Source organism: Corvus brachyrhynchos, unplaced genomic scaffold (assembly GCF_000691975.1).
Source record: "Corvus brachyrhynchos isolate BGI_N302 unplaced genomic scaffold, ASM69197v1 scaffold116, whole genome shotgun sequence".
Lineage (NCBI taxonomy): Eukaryota > Metazoa > Chordata > Aves > Passeriformes > Corvidae > Corvus > Corvus brachyrhynchos.
Genome location: NW_008240221.1, coordinates 14112802 through 14135530, shown reverse-complemented (window position 1 = coordinate 14135530; position 22729 = coordinate 14112802). Strand labels below are relative to the sequence as shown.

General features: G+C 40.4%; 1 protein-coding gene across 1 annotated transcript in view; it reads right to left on the bottom strand.

Annotated features, from left to right (window-relative positions):
• The window catches only part of RCAN2 (regulator of calcineurin 2), a 70854-nt gene extending 55658 nt beyond the window's left edge, over positions 1–15196 (bottom strand). The window contains exon 1 of the mRNA XM_008641831.2: positions 14943–15196. Coding sequence (XP_008640053.2) covers positions 14943–15179 — 237 coding nt within the window. The 5' untranslated portion in view covers positions 15180–15196. The remainder of the gene's footprint in view (positions 1–14942) is intronic.
• Positions 15197–22729: the final 7533 nt, after the last annotated feature.

The following is a 22729-nucleotide window of genomic DNA, read 5'->3' as shown; positions in this document are numbered from 1 at the left end:
CCTGGCATCACTAGTGTTGCATTATTCATTTTGGTTGTGTTTATTCATTCCTCTGGAGTCTAGGACATTGTATTAGGTGCTGTACTAACAAGCATCACAGTCCTAACACAGTTAAGATAATCAATAATCCCATCAAAGAGATCAGTCCTTCTATTTGCATGACTTGAAAATTACTTTTTTTTTTCCTTATGTTTTATGCATTTAAAACTACTGATGTATTCAAATATTTCAGGAAGCATTCTCTCCAGTCCGTTCATTAACTACCTTTTCACATTAGATAGTGACTGTACCCATTAGACACCAATTAGCTCTGCTAAGTATTTCTGGGCATATCGAAGACATTCCACCTCCCCCATAAAGATAAGAATACCAAAGATTTCTCCCCACCCGTTAGCAGTCAAGGGGAAAAGGCACAAGTGATTTATTTTTAAATTAGAAGATTCAAAGTTAAAAGTAGAGCTTTTTATCAAGTTATTTTTACCAAAAGTAGTCTCCTTAGCAAGGCTGTGCTATGAAAAGCACAAGTACTCAATCTTCTCATTTTTCTCAAAAAACAGTGTAAATGTATTTAAATAATTTACTACTACATATTTTAGCTGATGCCATTCATCTAAACCAGGATGAAACTTTATCCATCTTATGCATTACCTTGCTTTCAAATAATCCTATATACTTCAGTAGGGCTTTGCCAAATAAAACAATAACTATGCATAAACATGGACCAGATTTTAATAATCTTAATGCAACAGTACTCCCACTCCTTTCCTTTACCAAAAAGGAAAAAAAAAAAAATTATGAGGGGCTCCCTGTAACAGCCAGACTTAAGTGCCTTAAATCATTCCTGGGATACATTTGTTCTGTAAAAGTGCCTGAAAGGAGGCTGTATTCTGGTGGGGCTTGGTCTCTTCTCCCAGATAAAAAGCGAAAGGATGAGTGCAAATGGCCTTGCTCCAGAGAAGGTTTAGATTGGATATTAGGAAAAATTTCTTCACTGGAAGGGTTGCCAGGCATTGGAACAGGCCGCCCAGGGAATTGGTGCAATCACCCTCCCCAGAAGTGCTCAAAAGGTGGGTGCATGTGGCACCTGGGGACATGGATTAGTGGTGCCCTTGGCAGTGCTGGGTTAATGGTTGGACTCCATGATCTCAGAGGTCTTTCCCAACCTTAATGACTTTGTGATTCCATTTATCCCAACAACATCCAGCTACAGTAGGTGGAAGAGTAATAGCATCCTGGTCAGGAGAGAAAGATAAACCTGTACACAATTTGGGTCCCAAGTCCTAACTAGACCAATAATCATTTGGTTGTGCTTCCTCTCTGTAGCATGGAGAGCAAAGCTGCTCCATGACAGAGGATTAGCTGGAATCTCACATTATAGTGATGGAGCCCTTGGCAGAAAAAGATTTGATTTACAGCAGCCCATGACGATAGCATTACATATGTCATATTTATTAGGATTGAATTCCTACTCAGTAGATACTCACCAACGTTCAGCTGAGTGACTCAAAGCAATAAACTGATTTTAGGTTTTAACGAAAACTATGACAAGCAAGACAAAACAGAAGTTGATTTTAAAACCAATTTAATCAGCGGGCTCTAAACTACTCTAGGGTCTAAAACTAAACTGTTCTCCTCCAGTTTGCCCCTTCTCTCAGCTTTGCTACTCAATCAGGTGTAGTCACCTATTTATATCACTTTACCTGGTAGTGCTGCTGGTATGGTTACAAGGGACAACAGAACCTATTTTACCAGGTTTGCAGGCAAGCACAACAAAGAAATTATTTCAGCCCGTCTTCCTAGCTATACAGAGGATACCACTGATGGAATAAACACATGGAATGAGGAAAAACTTCAGAAATGTTGAAGATAAAATGCTAGAAGCTGAGTTCAGGCGCTGCAGAAGTCAAGATCTAGGTCCACCATAAGCAAAAACACTGCAAAAGAAAATCTGAGAGTAATAATAATTCCTCTATTTTGCAGGGCTGAAATGAAATTGAAACATATTTAGGGTAAACACTGTTGTTCTAACTCCACAAAACCAGCAAGGATTAAAAATCGTATTTTGTATTTAATATTCCAGTGGCAGGGTATTTAAAACTACATTCCTTAATATGTATTATCTTTCCCTCTTCCAACAGCAAGTGCTGTGTGGTGCAGGGAGGAGTCAGCAGATGGCACCCATGAACCAGAGCACACACACCCTGATGGCCTTTAGCTCACACACAGTGGGCTGGGTTATCCACAGAAAGTCTGTGATTTCTTTCTGTACCAGCCAGGATTTTCGTTTACACCTTGTAAATAGTCTTAGTGTGTATAAATCAAGTTTACCTTCACTATCAAGATCACGTGCTGCACAATCATCAGGTGCAACAAGGTGTGCTGGGAATGGAAGACATGGAAGAAGTGGAACAGTGATTTTTATTTTCATAATTTTAATCTCAAATTCCATAGTGTCAGTGTTTTTACCCCAGTTTTCAGAAGCAATGTTTCTATGTGAGAATGCCAGTTGCAAATACGCCCTTTCACCTTGCCAAACACACATCTAAGGTATGACCTCAAAAAACAAACAACAACAACAAAAAAATCAACCTACAGGTGGCAACTCAGGTCAAAAAAACAGAATGCATTAACAAGAAACTAAAATTCTTTTAAAAATCAAGATCACTATACTGACACAACTCATGTTTTGTAGGTCTGGGGTTAACACCAGTCCTTATGCTACAAGAACGTGAATAAAGGAGAGTTCAATGTCCTTCAATAACAAAACAAGGTTGGGAGGGCATTAACTGCTAATGTGGAAGTAGAAGAAAAAGCAGGGCAGGTACCAAATATTTCAAGGAGATTGGATTATCCAGAAATTGTATACTGCATACCTGCAGCACCCAAACCACCTAAAATTCTAAAAAAGTCACTGTCTTCACATGACTTTCACCTTATAAAGATTCTTCTGAAAATCCAGTGCCTGTTATTGATCATGTTCAAACTCCACCACCCGTTCTCCTCTTCAGCTATACCACTAGAAAGTAGTTGGTTTTTACATGAAACTAATTCTCATACCAAGTGCAGATCTGTGCAACACTTCCTTCCCCCCCCCCGCCTTTTGTTAGTTAGAGAAAGAATGGGCTGGAAAAATAACAGGGTTGTGCTGGGAATGGAAGACATGGAAAAATCTCATCTTCACTCAAGATACTGATAAGGTGTACAACCATCTCCTTCTGTTTCAAGACTGACAAATATCAGATAAGGATTTAATTCTTAGACCTGAAGTAAACACATGGAATACAGACACGTAGCTTGGAGCAGCTATTTTAAGCAGTTGCTTTTGTTGTCGCCACACGGCGTCAATCACATCATACATTTTAGATCAACAGAAAGACTGTGATGCAGCAGGGTTCTGAATAGATAATCAGAACTCTGCTTCAGTAAGTGACAGCTCCACCAAAAAAATTCTCAAAATCTAAATACATGCACAGGGCAAACTGCATCTGCTGTATGTAGGTCACAAACCAGCAGCGAGTCAGAAAAACTTCCATTCAGAACTGTAAGAGTGATAGATTAAGACAATAAAACAATTTCTTTGGGAAATACTTATTAAAAGGTAGAAGCTTTTTTATTTAAATCATTTGAAACTGGAATATAAAAAATGGAAGACAGATTGTCTTCCTAACAAAGACTCCTGTACCACTTGTGCAGTATTTCTCCCTCTTAACTGTGAGGCAAACAGGAGCAATCACAGGAGCAGCTGCATCACAGAGCACACAGCAGGTAGAATGGACACCCGGTAAAGAAACACCTCAAAGGAAGATTTGTAGTTACAGATGCAAAAGATAAAGGGATTTACAGAAGGACACAGAAAGGAAGGACAACATAACAGCATTCTGTGGTAAATTTCCACAGCTCCTGTTGACAGCAGCAGATTTTAAAGGAATTTGGAAGTGTCTGTGACTAAATTGCTCAAGTCAGACAGTTTGAAGCAGCCCTGTACGTTTATTTAGAGGAACGGGATCCCCAATATGTAAGAACTGAATGGGTCCAGAAGTTACTCATTTAAGCATCTAACATTATATATCCCAAAATGTGTCTCTGCTTGCTAAGGAAGCATTCCTGGGAGAAGCTTTGCAAAAGCAGAAAAGTGAAAGCAAGCAGTGCCAGCTTGGTAAGGTATATTACAAATGTTTGATATCACATAGGGAGGCAGCCTCTGGCCTGTGTCAGTGCTCTCAGCCTGTACATGGCCCTGTCCCAGGAAATCAAAGAAAGCCAAGTAAGAACTCCAGCCCCCAAACTGGCAGAAGGCTGATTTAAATGGTCCTGTGGCTCCATGCAACACAACCTCAGCCATGTGAAATATCCATTCCCCTCTCTTCAAGACTGCTGCTATTTCAGCCTCAGTGAACTGACTGTGCTTTGAGTCAGGGATACCACAAACTCCAGCTGTTTAACAAAAAAAAAAAAACAAACCACCAAACAAAAAAAAACAACCAAAAGCTTTCAAGAAGAAATTTAAAAAAAAATAATCAGCATCCAAAAGAGTCATGAAGAATAAAAACAGAAGAGACGTGTTTCTTGACTTTATCATGGCTTTTGTAAGTCAGCCCATGGTACACACCAGTCTGTATTGAGGGCTTAACACAGGGGACTTCTTCCCCCTCCATTCAGGGCTGGTACCTCACTTCCTCTGCATCTTCTGAAGTTCCCAGTTTGTTCTTCCCTCATAAGCCAGTCACATGCTGGAAACACAGGGATGAAACCATCAGATTTCTCCCCTGTACTGGTTCCAGTAACATGAAATGCAAAATTTCTAATTCTGAATGCTGCAGTCTTACAGTGTCTTTATGGTTTTTTAACTCACCACAAGGCCAGGTAAAGACAACACACAAAGACTTGAGTCCACCCTGCTGCAGTGCAAGAGTTACTTTCATTACTCTCTTGCCAGAGATACGGTAAATTTTTTTCCCATTTTACTGTCATCTTAACTTCCAGCTCATTAGTCCGTATCACATGGAAGGCTTCTCTTATCCCTCTGAGACAAATACATTACATCTACCATATCTGCAATGCCTCTGCTTCTGGATTAAGTTTCAAAGCCCAGTACAAAAGTTATGTAACTTAAGCAGGGTAGACTGTCCAGAAAATGCAATCGAATTAGAAGAAAATAACCTAAAAGTAATCACATCAAACCAAGATAATTAAAGAAAGTACATGCACACACACACTACACAAGAAACGGAGAACTTGAACAAAATCCTCCCTGATGGAATGGTATAGTTTATCAACAGATCTTGTTGCCCCAGGATTGGATCTGAGAACAAAACCATGGAGTAATCTTGGCACTACTGCAGCAAATGCTAAAATTTCCACCAGATGGAAAAGAATCAGGAATTTATCTGGCATGGAAGAACACATGTTTTCAAATGCACAGGAGTAACTGATAATTCGTATCACCTTGATTCAACTATGACCTCTCAACTTTGTGGTCAAATCTGTTGCAGATTTTGTCTTAATTAATGCCACAATCTTAAAGCTGCCATCTCCTTCTTCTCCACCCCGTACTTTCTCACACCACCTCCCCATACACCTCATTTTCTAAGACAATATTCCTCTTCAAGCATGATTTTTACGCATCTCTATTAAGCATTAGTTTATTAATTACATTTAACTCTTGCACAGTGTTCTTACCATATATTTTGTATGAAAGATTTGAGAAATTCTCTTAAATAAGTGGTAATTAGAGTTGTAAATTTACTGTTTTGAATGTGATTACACTGTAAGGTTGCTTCTGTAAACGCAGTGTCTTTATAGACTGCTAATGAAGGCTGACCTTCATTTAGCAGCCTTTTCCTTGGGCCAGAAAACTGATATCAGAACTTGTGGATGGATTAGGACCTCTGATGCTATTAAAATAAAGAACAGCTGCTGCCCTAACTACATTAGAATGGCTTTACTGCACTTTTTGATTACTATCAGATAGAAAAACAGGATTTTTGTTGACTTCACAGTGACTATTTGCTGGAGAGAGAAGGGCAAAACTGTGTTTGATTATTAGCAGATATTTGCTGATAAGAACTATTTAGTGGAACAAACCAAAGACTTTTCTATAAATTACATAAAGGCAGCTTTTCCCTTTGGGAGCTGTAGCTCTTGCTCGTGTCAGCAGATACCTGAAGGGTTGACTTCTTCCTTTAATATGCAGTGTGCCAGCAACAGCTTCAATTAGACCCAAGGAAGTTCCTGCAGAGGTCATGGCTGTGGTTTATTCCAAGTGTAAGATGGTGTTTTATCATCTCAGCTTTTATTGCTTTACAAAAACATGCCATGCCTTAGATTGCCAGACAGGAAAAAAAAGGAAAAAAACCCTAAAACAGGAATAACACTGGTCAAGAATAGCAAGCATCACCAGTTACAATAAATCTTATGATCCCAGAAAACAACATATCCCGCAATCATCCTGGAAAAGAAAGGCTCGATATTCTGTGTACATGCAGTCAAACTCCAGTATTTTCAAGCAGGATAATCAGAAGGAAAAAAAACTGACTACCAAAACTCTGTCAGCAGAAGTCCCGGCTGAACCCCTATTCCAGCTAACCCTGGTAGAGTTCAGAGGAAAGCCACACCAACCTCAGTGTTCAGGCCAGATCCCACTTCCTCAAAGATCAAAAGGCATTTGAGCCCAGGAATTTAGCTCAACCTATTACAGGAGGCAGACAACTGCCAAGTGGAATCTTAACCTAAATTTGTACAGTGTTTAGGGATATCTAACAGACCTACCCACAGTTTATCCTACAGTGTCCACTGTGGTGGAGAAAGGAGTAATTAAGAGGATGATTTTTTACTGACTTACACACAAGCCCCTGCAATTCCCTATGGCTCCCAGAGCCTGTTTTCTCATGCCATAACAGAAGGCCCTCATAAACCTTGGCATGGATTTACTGACACCTTTGTTAAAATGTCTCATTATTCAAAAGTCTGTATTTTAGTAGAACTGATAAGAAATTTATATTCCTGTATTTAAAAAAAAAAAAAAAAAAAGGAAATACTTACTCTGAATGGTCCTTTCCCAGGAAAGATTTCCCACCCACCCTGGTCTGAGATAACACATTCCCTCTAGACTGCAGAGTAGAATACAGCCACAGAAAGCCAACACTAGAAGAATTTTTCCATAGTTGCTCTTAAGGAAAAAAGTACGTTTCCAAATTTAAAAAGCAGACAGTAACTGCTGTCTTGTGTGTTCTGGAAAGAACATTAATCAGTTTATTTTTGTAATTTACAAATAACTAGTATAGTTAAATGCTTTGAAGCACTACTTCAGATTTCAGCTGCAAGGAATACAGGCCTACCTTTAACCCAGTTGGTCTTTTGCCAGGCACGTTCTCCCATCAAAACAGGGGCATTTGTGCTACCAAGAACGCTGTCCATGGATGGGAAAATAACCTCAAGTACTGTAACAATTATTAGACAGCATCCACATGACAGACGGTAGCCTTTCAGACCCAGAAATACTTGTTACTAACTTTTTGGTTGGTTTAGTTGGTTTCAGCACCACCACAAAAACACCAAACCACATTTTCAGAGCAGGATTGTACATTGATTCGATTGAGGAATATTCAGAGCTGGGAAATTCCTGCATGCCAACAGCAAAATCTCCAGAACAACCCAAGAGAAGACGGGAGGAATGCCTAAACTAGACTGACAACTCCTTACAGCTCCTTTGGAAATTCTGCAGATCGCCTCAGAGGAAATTACCATCAGACCCTATACACGTACATAAATTCAAGTTGTCTTGTTAAGAGCCACAAGAGCAGCCTTAAATAATCTCCTTATAAATATGCATTGACATTCTGAATATGCAAAATACACCAATCAAAATTAACTCATTTTCTGCCTCCAAACCAGAATGAATACTCAACAGATCCCAAATGTCAGTGAAGGTGAACTTCCCTACTGCCCCTTCTCCAGTAAAACCTCAGCTCCTTATGGTTGCTGTGGCTTGAGACATAAGGAGTTCCAGACACTGAGATGCTTTGTGGATCTTACTGTCAGTCACATGCTACAGTACATCCAACTTCATCAAGTTACTGCTTCTCTTATCTGAGCTCCTCAACAGAACACCTGACCTGTAAGCAAAGCACAGGAACAACAGCTACAGGGAGGAGCTGTAACACCACATCCCATTCCATGCGCCAACACAGAGCTGGGTAACAAGGTCCAGCAGCTACACCATGGGGTAAAAGGGAGGGAGGTTTATGAATGACAAATACAGAATCACAGAACAGTTTGGGTTAGACAGGACCTAAAAAGATGATCTAGTTCCAACCTCTGCCATGGGCAGGGTCACCTTCCACTACACCACTTGGTTGCTCCAAGCTCCATCCAACCTGGGCTTGAACACTTCCAGGGATGGGGCAGCCACAGCTTCTCTGGGCAACCTGTGCCAGGGCCTGACCACCCTCACAATGAAGAATTTCTTCTTAGTATCTAATGTCAGCCTACCCTCCTTTGGTTTAAGGCCATTTTAAGGCCAAATATCAACAGCTTTTTCCAGTTGTAGAGAGAACTTGTATAATGAGGTTGAAAAAGTCAGGCTTACCACTTCAGCAGTCAGATGGAATATGAGATGCAGAGCAGGGAAGGTCACAGGTGTTTTCAGACAAAACACTGGATTGCTCAGAGATGGTTCGTAGGAAAAGCATTTGAAATTAGTCACAGAAAAGAAACAATGCAATGGAAAAAGAACTTTAGACTGCATATTTCTCAGAGCAAGAACAGCCTCCCAAAGCTTTATTTTAGTGCTTCCATGATCATACAAAAAAAGCAGTGCTTGGCTGTCTGCAAGCCAGCACCCAGGGAAAAGTGCAAAATAGGATTCCCAGAGGGCAGCTCTGATTCATGAAGGACACTGTTCCTACAGCCTCTGTTTGCAAGCTCTCTGTATTTTCATTTTATCAGATGTATAGACAGAGTATAGTAAAGAAACACTTCCATTTTCAGAGAATGCCAGGGAGTAACACTGATCCCATTTATAAAGCAGAACAAAGCAAAGTTGTTAGAGATTCCACAGCACAAGGCACAGTTTGCTTCAAGTGGCAGCTTCTGATAATGTTATCATATCAACCACCACCAACCTTAAAAGGTAGAAAAACTGAAAGTAAAACAAAGGAACAGCCAGTGTACCAGGAAGGCAGAGTGAAGTCTGCATTCCTTTCCAGCCTTGGAGCCTGACTTCATCTTTGCTAGGGTGACCTTCCACTGGGTCCAAGATTGACTACTAATATTGGACTAAAAAGAAGTGTGCCACCCTCTAAATATAATGATGACTCAACACCTAGAGGCTTCAGTGATGTAATATGAACAAAGAGATTCTGACTTCACAATCTAGATGCTTAAAACTCAAGTCAAAAGGAACAGATCTTCCCCCGCAGACACAAAGCCTGCCTAGAGCCTCCCAGAGCATCATCTTGAATTAGCCTGTAGGAAAAGGGAACCGAAGAAACATTTCACACATAGCAGCAGACACACTGGCTCCACTTTGTTTAAAAGGAGCACTGAACAGACACACTTCAATTATCTGCTTCAGTCAAAGCATCAGCAGAAAGTTTCAGTTCCAGAATTAACATATAAAATTAAAGACAACACAGTAAACCAGTGAGCAGTCCAGTGTTTTTCACTGAACCTTAAAAATAAAAATAGCAGCACGAAAATGTGCTTTGTTGAGAAATCTGAATGCAAGTACAAAGGAAAAAAAGCCTTTACAAGTAAAGCTACAAAGATCTCTTAAAGCATCACTCTTGGACAAATATTCCAGCACCCACCCCCACCTGAGGGAGCCTTAAATATTTTTCAGGATCCAAGTTCAATAATACATCTTAAGAAAAGAAAGTCAAAGGAAGTCTAACAGAGGCTTCTGCCGTAAGAGCAAGCAATCATCCAATATATGTAAATAGTTGTAACGTGAAAGAATCCCTCATGAAAATAGTAATTGTTTTCATAGTAAAGTCCTTCTATTAAAATAGGATTATCTTTTCCATTGGCTTGTTACTTTGACTTTTCTCCTTCCTGCCCCACCCCACCTCCATTAAGCTCGTGGTTCAGAAAATGCATTTTTAATCACCTTCAGTCCCCAATCTTGCATTCCCACACTGGGCCTCTGCATCAGAAGAATTAGGATACTCTTCAACAGATGTTCACCGAATCACAGATTGGAAGATGTTGGAAAGGACTTCTGGAGGTCATTTTTTCCAATCCACCCCTGGCTCAAGCAGGGCCAGCTTGAGCTTAGATACCCAGGACCATATCCAGAGAGCTTTGGAATATCTCCACAGAGAGAGACTGCACCACCCCCCTGGGCATCCTGTGGTATCACTGCCACAGCAAAAAAGTGTTTCCTGATGTTCAGAGGGAACCTCCCGTGTTTCAGCTGATGTCCATGGCCTCTGCTCCTGGCACTTGGACCACTGAAAAGAGCCTGGATCAGCCTTCTTTGCATCCTGTCTTCAGGTGTCCACGCACACTGCTCAGATCCACCTGAGCCTTCTCCAAGCTCAACAGGCACAGCTCCCTTGGCCTTTCTTCAGAGCAGACAGGCTCCCATTCCTTCATCTCTGTGGCCACCCTCCAATATGTCTGTTTCTTCCTCATGCTGGAAATTCCAGAACTGGACACACTTGATCAGTATTTTCTCACGCAGAAATAGTAACAGTATCTCCTATTGGTTTAAATTACATTGGCAAGAAAAAGCACTTGGTGGACTTTGGCTATCACTGCTTAGGCAGCTTCACCATAACTAAAACGCTCAGAAACTGATGAATCATTCTTTATCTGAAATAAAACCATCAAGTTTAATCGGTGCTCCTTCCAATTTGAGCCCAAAGAATGGGAAAAAAAAGAGCACGCAGCTTCTAAAAAGCTTGAGGAAACACATCCTTCCCCCATGAAAACATATTCTAATAATGACAGCTTTGTGTAAGCATCTCCTGAGGCACTACAGCATCTGAAGAAACCATCCTAAGAGACAAAGATGCTTCACTTTGACAGTGTGTTTACTAGTCCCAGCCCGAAGGAAGTTCAAGTCACAGAACAGAAAGGTTGGTTTTACAAAACAGTGATACGTGCATAACAAAAGCACAACAAAAGGGTTACTACCCAAAGTTTAAGGGCTATGGGTAGCAATTAACTGCTGAAACACTCGAATACCCACCCTCAGGAGTTATCAGAGTCATGCCCTTTGGCTCACCAACACAGTTGCTTTATCAGGAAAGCTAAAAGGAGCAGCACCTCCCATTCAGTCACACTACCAGCCAAAAATCAGTCTCAATTTTGCCATATCTTGCTCACACATAAATAGTCCCATCAGTTTTTCCAAGAGGAATGCAACAAAACCCAGGGTTAAGGAGTAATTTTATTTTTAGCTTCTTTACAATAACACTTCCATGACCCAACCAAGTCAGTGCTGTACATTCCAAAACACCAAATTAATCTGCCCCTACCATTAACAGCTTTATGCCAAAACAAATGATCAGAGCACAGGACAGCGACAGGGACACAACCGAATGTGATCCCAGCTTTGCAACAGGTTATCCTGCTGCATAATCTTATCCACACCTTTGCTGGGTTTTAGGAACTGAAAAGCTCTGTATTTTCTAGCACACTGTAAAGAAGGTACAATTTCATTTTCCATAGGAAGGTCCAGGCTGTCCATGATGGGAGTGGAGATAAGCAAAGCCACCCCCCCTCAGCTGCAGCAAGCTGCTAAACCAGTCTGCACAAATCCTTAAATGCCCACATTATCAACCCAGTTATCTGGGGCATTCACCTGATGCAAGCACACATTTCTTTCCAAGTACACAGCCTGGAAGGTAGGGAAATATTTTTTTACCAGATGCTCTGTTACTGAAGCAACATCAGCTACAGGTATCATTAAACTATATTCCCCTTTTCTTCAGTGTTTAAGGGCAGTCAGTCCTGAGCACCTTCCTTGAAGCCTGATGGCAAACTCATCTTCAGATTCCAGAGTCCACAACTCTTCAGGTTCAGGATGGTGAGACCTCAGGGTGACAGTCAGGACAAAACCCAAGCCTGTGTCTTTCCCTGCAAAGGACACAGCCTTCAGCTGCCAGAATTCCTCACCTTCATAAAAAGAAGGTCTGAACTTAGGCTCCCTGCAGGTGCCATCATTGCTTTTGACAGGAGACAGAATCCCTTCTAAGAGGGATTGTAGCCAAACAGCACTGGTGAAAGGGTATTTCTGACTCAGGACTCAGAACAAAACGAATCAGCTTATCCCCAGTACAGATGTACATGCTGCCAGTAGCTGCTGCAAGTCCACACTCAAGCACAATCTGGAATTTACCCCGTATCTGATACAAAGGAGTTAAATGCCTTCAAAATAAAACCTGTCTTCAGTGAGTGTATTGCTTAGATATCTGTGTGTTAGAAGTTTGAACTGGACATTTCAGCCCCTTAGACACTTCAGATAATGTAACTTTAAAACTGATAGTGTAAATTCCTTACATTAATGCTGTTCCATGCTAAAGCTACTCAGAACTTTCCATACCAAGTCAAACCAGACATTTACAATGACAGGCTTCTCTGGCTTCCCTTACTAGCTAACTTGTAACTTCCAGTCATACCTTCACTTTCCTCCTAAAAGTGCAGGTCAGGAGTAAAAGTCAAAAACACATTACAAAAAGCTTTATTTTCTGTAGAATGAATAATACAATTAAACAATTGCAGATATAACCATTACTGTACTACATTCCTTTTAGAAGTTTATTGTACCATTATATATACTTTGGATCAAAATATAATTGAAGATATGACTGTTAGCAGCATTTATGAATAGTGATCGTGTGAGATTTTAAAATTTAGCTTAGCAACTTGACAATATTTTATTTTGAATTCATGTGTGCTCTTATCTTGCAGCAACAGTTATTAATAGAAAGGATTATGGATATTAATCAACTGGGAACACAAGTACATGTTCTACAGGAATAATAAAAACCATAATCAACTCCCCAGGTTCTTGGATTTAATGAGAAATCTGAAGGTAATCCCATCTTGTTAAATATAGACTTACAGGAGTAACCACTTACCTGCAAACAGAGCTGTTCAACCCACAGCATGGACAGGGCATTTACAGACCTGCACGTGGCACAGAATATCCACCTCCACAACACAGCTGCTATTCTTAAGACACGTCCTTAAGTCCTGCAAGTCTTTGGGGATTGCTATCCCACATACTTACATAATCACCCATTGCATTTTCTAACTAAGCCATCAGCTAAATACCAGAATTCAGCTCTCAAAAGGGAAAGCTCAGGAGCAAGTGGGGATAGAATCTCTGCAGGGTGAAGAGAAAGATTCTCTACTTCTAGGTGGGCTTCTGTTTTCTTCCTTTAAAACTGGACTTTCAGACCCCTTCAACTTTAGTCAAGTTCACTACCAGATGGTGAGAAAATTCTGGAAAATGGCAGAATGTAAATGCAAGATGTTTATTAGCAAAAGGCCTATTCAATAAAATAGGGCACTGTTTTCCAAAATTGCAATTTAGAGTGAAGGATTTTTAATATATAAATGCCCATTTTAAAGCTCATATCACAGCACTAATCTGTATTATTCAAACATTCATAAGACATCATCACAGAAGACAAAGACACCTAAAAAACTAAACCCAAACAATTCTACTTGTGCAGCCTTAACAGACACCACTTTCAGTACCTTTAACAGGAAGCCTGTATCCTTCGAAATCTTGTTTTATTTCTCTTTCATCTGGTAATTCCCCCTCTAAAAATCCTTTATCCATTCTGGCCAGCTCTGGTCCCAGTGACTTTGTAGTTTTATCTGGATCCCTCAGACAGTTTCAGCCAAAATCCACTGTGCCACTGCCAGCTTGTTTCTGAACTGAAAATCCTGAAAAGGACACTCAAGTAGCTTCAGATGTGCCTATAACAATTAGCTCAGACTCATTTCATCAGACAATAATGCCCCAAGCAATCAGTTTTATATTCCTGAAGTCTCAGTCAGAAAGAATAGTAGACTAAGAAACAGGAACTGAATGCTTCCTCCAAAAGTTGATTTTTTAAAAATTGTTATTATTATTATCTTAAGACCATGTTGTTCTCAACATTCTGTTTTAGATTAATTGCAGAGTTCAAAATATTTTCATTAAGTTTCTCATGTCTTTTTTATCTAGAAAAATCTAAAGTGAATGACAGTGAGAACACAGTATTACAGGTAACTTCAAACACTTCAGACCTTATCTCTCTCGCTACAAGTACATGAAAGAAGGTTGGAGTGAGGCAGGTGATGGTCTCTTTTCCAAATTAGCAATCAATAAGACATGAGGAAATGGTCTCAAGGCATGACAGGGGAAGTTTAGCTCGGATATTAGGATAAATTTATCTACCAAAAGGGTTGTCCATCATTGGAACAGGCTGCCCAGGGAAAGGATTGAGTCACCAGCCCTGGAGGGGTTTAAAAGATGTGTACGTGTGGCACTTGGGGACACAGTCTGGTGGTGGGCTTGGCAGTGCTGGGTAAATGGTTGGACTCAAAGGTCTTTGCCAACCTAAGGATTCTCTAATTCTAAGAGAAAATACAGAAAGGCAGCCTCCCATCCCAGTGGTCTGTGATCAGCAAGCAGGAGCAGCCATCACGTTTGATTTTGCCATCCCCACCATCCCTGCAGCCAAGGTTGCCATGAACACACAAACCTGCATTTCAGTATTCTGCAAATCTCAACAAAAGAAAAACTTTTTTTGTTGACTTCAGCTTTTAAACTCTTGAAATAAATGTCACAGCAAAATGTTGTTATCACCTTAGAAAGAAGTCATATTTGTGATCAAGTTTCTTTGCATGAGACAAATTAAACTGTTTCACTGACTGCAATAAACAGATAAAAAGCATAGGTTTCTCTTACAGGGAAAACATGGAAACAGACACTGTACCTTACTGTCCTCATCCTCAAACACAGACTGGTGAACGTTACAGGCGAAGAGAGAATTCGGGAGATCATTGAAATCAATTATTTCATGAAAATCTTCCTCTGCAAAACATCTCTTTAAGCCGTTGTCTCCATTGATAGAGTAGAGTAGGAACTGCCCTCCATCCTCCGGGATGCAGCCATAGTGGCCAAGGCCCCGCATTCCAAAGAAGTAGGAATCTCCCCTCATCCCTGGCAGCATGGAGAAGATAACATAACACAGTTACACTATGTATTTAAACATTCCACATCCACAAGTTAACCCAGGGATTCTTCAGTCTGGGGGGCTTGGTTTGCAGAAAGTAAATTTCACACTATTTCAAGGCAAGAACTGGCCTCTGACACTGGGCACTAAGACCAGTCTCACCAAGGTTCAAACAGGAACTTGGCTTCAACTTCATTTATTAGCACAGGAAAGGCCTAAACTTATCAGTACAACCTTCTGAACACAAGCAGAAGAGACATTATTTAGGGGCCCCTTGTCCTGTGAGAAAACACTGTGCTGTATTTGGGTTTAAGAGAACCCTGTTTGTTGCTGGGAAGGCTACTGGTGCTTCTGAGTCTGCAGCCAGCTCAGGAAGCACAATGCACTGGGTAAGAAGAACATTGAAAATAACTTTGAAATTTAAATCAGGCATCAAGGAAAAAAAAACCAAAACAAAAGACTCTTCTGGAGAGCAGCATGAACATGGCATCATCAAAAACCAGTACAGCCAAGACACATCTCTGCTACAAAGAACAGCCAATTTTTTCTACAGTTTAAGTACAGAACTTACACTGGTTTCCATGCCCATTAGCAATTTCTTTGCATCTTAATCACACTAGGAAGCAAATAAAATTAAGGGAAGAATGGACTCAATATGACTTTCAGCAATTTTAAGAAAGTCCTGCTGATTTTGGAGCCTTTATCCCAAATGCATCAGTACAGAAAGGTAATTTTAAGGCACACAGAACGACGGGCACACATAATGAGCCCATACATTAAATGAAATCACTATTGTTGTTATGAGAGTAAGCTTCATGCCAGCCAAGGGAAGTAAGTCAAGGTCCAATTAATGATCAGTATGTTAATTAGTATAAAATCAGGTATTTAGCAGTCCTTAGTAGACCAACCTATCGCTTCTACAGAGCCCCAGTAAGTTAACTACAAGTTTATTGGATAATAATCTATTCCCTTTTACTTGTTTCTTTCAATAACAATATGCAATCATTAGCAGCTTTTCCTCCTCATGACACAAGCAGTTAGAGTTACATAAACTCAGCGTGCTCATCTGTTCTGCTCTGCCCTTGCTCTCTTGCATACTTGCTATTCTCTATAAATAGCTGTAAATATTAGCTCAAACACACTATATAGGACTGCTGTCCAAAATTAAACCATATGGGCTTATTACACTTAATCTCAGTAAAGCTAAATTATGGAGCTAATTTGCTATGGCTGTGCCTTTCATATAACCTCTGCTCTGAAATGAGATTTGGCTGACGACAGAGCACATCATTCCATAACATAAGGTTATGGAAATATCAGTAACTCTTACTGCTGGAGTCTCAGGGCTAATGACAGAAGTTCTCAAGAACACAAGCTGAAGCAAGTCTCAAAAGTACTGTGTTAACCTGAGGACGGGTTTTCAGGCTATCAAATACACACCTTCCTTTCACCAGCTCAGTCCAATATTAGCACAACTACCTCCAACTAATTTCAGTTTAGAAATTAAATTCTAATTGGAAAGAAGAAGCCTGAACAAATGGCAGAGGAGATGGCTACAAGTCCAGCAGTACACGTTAGTGTAGAGAGTTGACCATCACAGTGACATTACCCCTGGTATTTGAACTCACTCACTTAAGCTTTGTATTACTGTACATTTCATGGTAAACACATCCAGGGAAATACTACAAAGAACTTCTCACACCAGCCAGAAACTTCACATCAGAATGTATTATTTTCTCTAGCAAAAGGCGTTAATAAATCATCTCCTCCAAAAATAATCATCTCTAAGCATGTTTGTCATCATGTCTAGCCTGTGTCATTAGCTTTATGAAAATGAACTTCAAGCCCAGTGTGTTACAAAACACAATTTACATCACAGAGCAGGCTTGTGCCAGTCTGTGGGAAGAATTTCATTCACAACAGGCAAACAACTTGCAGCCAGGGAAGACTCTGACCATCTGAGAGCCACAGAAACTGACACACTAAAGTTGTAGGAATTTGGATTATGAATGTTAAAGCTAACAAGTTTCATACCTCCTTTCCCAAGGCGTAACAAAGCTATTAGTGTGTGCAGAGAAGCAAAGAAGCTCAATCTGTTGACAGAAGTCAGGGAAGTCTTTAGGCTTCCTCACTAAACAGTTGTTTATTTTTCTCTCCTGGGAGAGCCATATTATAATAAAGTACTACGTAGGAAAGCTTCTAAGTTAGGAATTCAACAAAACCATTATGACAAACAACAAAACAGAACAGGATTTTAAGTTACAACCACAAAGCTCAGGTTTTTAACCAATAACAAAATGAACATACTCTGCAGCAGCCAGGAGGAGAAATTAATAAATATTTACATCATGTAGCAGTAGTTTTGCTCCGCTAGAGCTCTTGGACAGGAAAAGCTTGTTTCTTTTTTTCCCAGCCAACTATTGAGACATATTTGCCCAGCAGGACTTGGGTATTGGCCAAGTCTTTTTAAGAAAGTCATTGTCTCACAGGCCTTTTGACCAGCTCTTTTTACAGACTTGCAGGTAGGTGTCTGTGCCTGCACAGGCATCTTCTACTCTTAACATACAGATTTGTGATCAGTGTTCCCTCCACTAGCAAGTCAACTTATAACACCTTGATTCTTAAATCCTCTGCCCAATTTATGATGGGATAGTTAAGAACACCTGTATGGAACAGCTGTTGTTTCACAGATTTTTCCTTTGCACATGGACAAAGCACAGCACCACAGTTAAAACAGAAACCTCGCAAATAAAATACATACATGTTCCCCAAGAGAAATAAACTGCCTATGAGCCTGAGCTCAGTGATAATCAGAGGGGACAAACATACTTCAATCAACATTTGTTAGCAGACTTCAATCAAAAGTTATCCTCAGGCATAAGATGGAAATCTTACATTTTTCCGTATTATGAATAATTTTACACATACAAAAATGTACATACATATATATATGTAAAAAATCATACATATCCTTTATTATGTCTGTCAAACCTTAAGGCTCAGGTATCATGTTGTTGGTAGCAGTTTGTGGCTTCTTTGAAATTACTTAGCCACTTTAGGGAGTCCTCTAACAAAAAAAATATTCTCTTTCCAATTATTCGACTAATTTAGAACAAAAGAATTTACATCTCAAATCCCTTTAAACAATTAACTCTAAGTTATGTATCATCCATAAACTGGATTTCCATATAAAATAATCTCAATTAAAAGTAATCTTTTATGTAACTATAATACAATCACTGGATCACATTCCCATTTATGTTAAAGCTCCTTTCCACAGCTTCTGACAAAATTAAGTTAACTTCATCCCCTTAGGATCCTTTTTATATTACAAAAAAAACCCAAACAAACAAAACAAAGAAACCCCACATAATAGTAAACTGTACTTATCTTCCTTTTAAAATGCAATGAGTTCAAATTGAGTTATGCACTTGCTTCTCCCCTCCCAAATCAGGAAATTTTTCAGATACTTGAGATACCAGAAGCTGCCATACAGAATTTCAAAAGAAGTGGCAAGGCCATTAAAAAACCTAAAAATAATGCAGTAATACAGGCATCATCCAGCACCAATATTGATACTAAATTATCCAAAATCCTAACTGGGATCATGACAGCAAACTGTCAGGATTGCTCACTTGAAAAGTCTGAGACACTGAGGTGGATTCAAATCTGAGCCCAACAACTTCATGTAACTTCCATCTAATGCTGAGCACTTGCCACATCTATTTATTCCCTTTATTTAAAGCTTTCTGTGTTATTTCTGAATTTGATGCAAGGTTTGGACCCTCAACTTTAATAAGAACCCCAAGAGTGCTGCACTTTTAACCCTTGGAGAACCACAGCAGCCATTTCCCTCCCAGACCCTGCACATCACTTCCCACTGATATGAGTTACTTTAAATTTCTCCTCCCATGGTCCAGGTGTGCAAAGGTTTCTAATTTGGGATAGCTCCAAACACAAGGCAAACACTCCTCCCACTGGAACAGATCAGGTCGTGTCAGTGTTCAGCTGTGGAGATGCTGTGACCAAAAGCTCTGTAGAGATTCCAAATAGGAGCTCTGTGTTCATTCTGTTACCCCACTATTTTTATACACAGGACACCTCTAATTAAAATTAACAGAGGCCAGCAGAAAATTATATTCACTGGAAAACAGCAGTAGCTCACTTAAGTTTCTCTTTGAAAAATTACTCTTATTTAGTGTAAAACTGAAAGGGCAAAGATGTATATCTTCTCATGAAGTCAGATGCCAAAACCTTCAGCAGAAAATTTTATTGAATGAAGACAATTTGAGTATATGAAGTGTCTGAATAGACCAATGCCTTCTATATCACTGAGCATTTATAGATTTATCCACTGTTTTTATGGAAACTAATAAGGCATTTCCTTGGTGAACATTTTCCTGTCTTTAGAGTTTTTAAAAAGAATCCCTGAGGGACATCAAGAAACAGGCACATATCTCTTCAAATCACTAGGAAACTTTACTTTTTTTTATTAAACACTGCTTGCCATGACAAACAACATGACTAAAAATAGAATAAAGCAAACAAAACGTTACAAATAGAAGCTTTAAATACAATCACTATAAACTGGAAGTATTACTGAGTCCTGAGTGCAAACCTGGAAACCATAATCTGCAGGAATTAAGAAAATTTGAAGAAAAAAAACAAAGAAAAGTTGCAGTTGCTTTTCTAGAAGGGTCCAGGAAAAGTGTAGGGATTCCATCTTGGCTCCTACTGAAAAAAACAGCACCAAAAAAGCAATTTTTACCATAATTCAAAGACAGGGGAGAGGCAGGAGGGGAGAAATTAAACTCGGTGAATAAGATTTTACTGAAAGAATAATTTTTTACTTAAAATAGTCACTGACTTTACAGTAGCAGAGCCACCAATTTCACTGCCAGCCTAGGGCTGCATCTCCTGCTTTTTTTTTTGAAGCCAACTGGCCCCACACCGAAGGCTCCGTCAGATGCCACAAATGTAACAGGGAAGGTCACAGAGTAACTTACTGGAATTTCGTTCCACTCTGCACAGTGAACACTGGAGATGAGCATTATTTTTAATGGTGCTAATTCTTCACTGTGGAAAGCTCCTTTGGACTTAAATAGAGGCTTTTTGCTTAATTAGAAAGAGCAGAACTGGACCTCACCTGACAGGATTAATGAACCTTTGCAGCCTCAAAAGCAACATGGACTATAGTGACCCCCTCCCACAGACCCCTTCCCACAGCCTTCACTCCTGATCTCCCACCTGGGCAAATTCCCCTTACAGGAATCAAAATTACCTGTACAGGGAAGCCCACTCACTTTTGAGCTCCAGTTTGGTTAGCACCACACAAAAATAGTGCCAATCTCCACTTTTCGTCTTAAAAAGTGGCAAATATGAGGAAGAGGATTTTAATTTTTTTTTTCTAAATGCTAACTGGTACAAATCCCAAATGTTCTAATCCTTTCCATTGACATTCTAGCCGCATTAAATTTAGCTGAGACTTTGGAACTATTTTTGGAAGCTTTTAACATCCAAAGGGACTATTCAGTTTTATTCCTCTAAAGCAGGACTGGTCAGCTCAAGCAGTCCAAGACATGCACATCACACTGAAGGTTCAGCTGTACCTCCCACGCCAGGGATGTATCCCGAGGCCACAAAGGGATTTATCTGGCATCACCTTGCTGAGTATCTGCATCTCCAGCCCTGGAGAAAACAATCAAGGAGGCACTGGTGAACCCAACCAAGCCAAAATTCCAGTCCCATTGCACAATAGGAAGGTCATACTTTGGAGCAGCCAGTGCCAGGTATGAAGATTCCCTGTGCTGTTCTTAAGGTCAAGAAGCTGAGCTTCGATCAATCGGGGCACTACAGTTACCACGGCAACATTAAGGTACTCAAAGAACAACAAAAAAAAAACCCCTCCCCAAACACAAAGAAACCAGAACAAGCCTCCTGATTACCTTCACTAGGCCTCTATGCTAATCTGTTTAAAGCAAACCCGTTTTATAAGGGGCACACAGCATTAGAGCATCACTGGCCTTCAGCCAGAGCTGTCACCTCACACAGGGGTCAGTGGAACACTCGTTTAGCAGCCCTCCAGCATGTAAACTGAAATTCAGGACTGTGCCCCAAATCTTACCCAGAACTACCTGCAATAGGAGTCATTCACAGAGCTTAACTCCTAGAAGATACTTGGGACACAATGATGACTTGGAACAAAATTTCAAAGTTTCCTCCTCTAAAAGGATTTCCTGCTGGCACAATCAAGTAATTTATAAATTAAAGAAAAATTAAGGACACCGATGCAATGACAAACATTTTCAACACAAACAACGACAAACCAAGCTACTGGATCTGAACACAAACTACAATACTTGGAAAGGGACAGACAAACTAGATCACACAGCTGACACAGCTTCTTGGGAGTTTAAGGAGAATAGGACATATCCTGCTGTTAAAGGTACCAATGATTAGTTAGCAGAGATGACCATCTACAGAAAATCTTCTTCTGTCCTTGTTTACTGAGATGTCTTTGCAGTTTTCTGGGTTGTTTTATATTCTCACAGCATTCAGACTTCCATCTGTTCAGGGATGATGTGCAACCATATCATTTAGTTTCACTGAAAGAATAAATGCAGCAGTTTCTTTACACTAATCATGTATTTTCATAGAGAAGGAGTTTTCCTTTTCTACAGAACAGTCATTCTAACTAGCTAAACAAAGACCAAACCATTTCCAAGGGCAAAACTTGAAAGCCTAAGACAGAAGCTGGTGTAAAGTATAACCCCTGATTAAACTACAATTCTCATTTATATGATTTCTTTCAGCTGTATAAACTTATCATAGATTCGATTTTAGGAAGCTTCACTAAACTCCAAATTCAAGAAGCAAAGGACCACAATATTTTAAGGAGGTACAAAAGAATCTAGGAGAGGTGAGGAAAAGAACCCAAACCAGCAAGTTTGGAGAGCTACCTCTTATATAAGCATAAAATGATATTGGCTTGGGATCACTGAACCACAGAACGGTTTGGGTTGGAAGGGATATTAAAGACCATCTCGTTCCAACCCCCTGCCATGGGCAGGGACACCTTCCACTATCCCAGGTTGCTGCAAGTCCCATCCAAGCTGGCTTTGAACACTTCCAGGAATAGGGCAGCCACAGCTTCTCTGGGCAACCTGTGCCAGTGCCTCACCAGCTTCACAGTAAAGAACTTATTCATAATATTTCATTTAAACCAAAACCTTCCTTCACTTTAAAGCCATTCCCCCTCGGATACCGCAGCCAAGTTTAAAGCAGCCCGAGAAAAGCCTCTCTCTCAGGGCTCCCGGCGCAGCCCAACCCGGAGCTGCCCGAGCGCCCGGTCCCGGGTCCGCATCGCTGCGACCCCGACCTGCTCCCAGCACTCCCGGCACGGCCGCAAACCTCCTTCCCACGCCCCCATCCCCTCCTCACGAGCTCCTCCGCATCCCACCGGGGGAGACACCGGCACCGACCTCTCCCGACGGGCGGCCGCGAGCTCGCCGCGCATCCCCCGCGCCCCGAGAGCTGCGGGCGGAAGG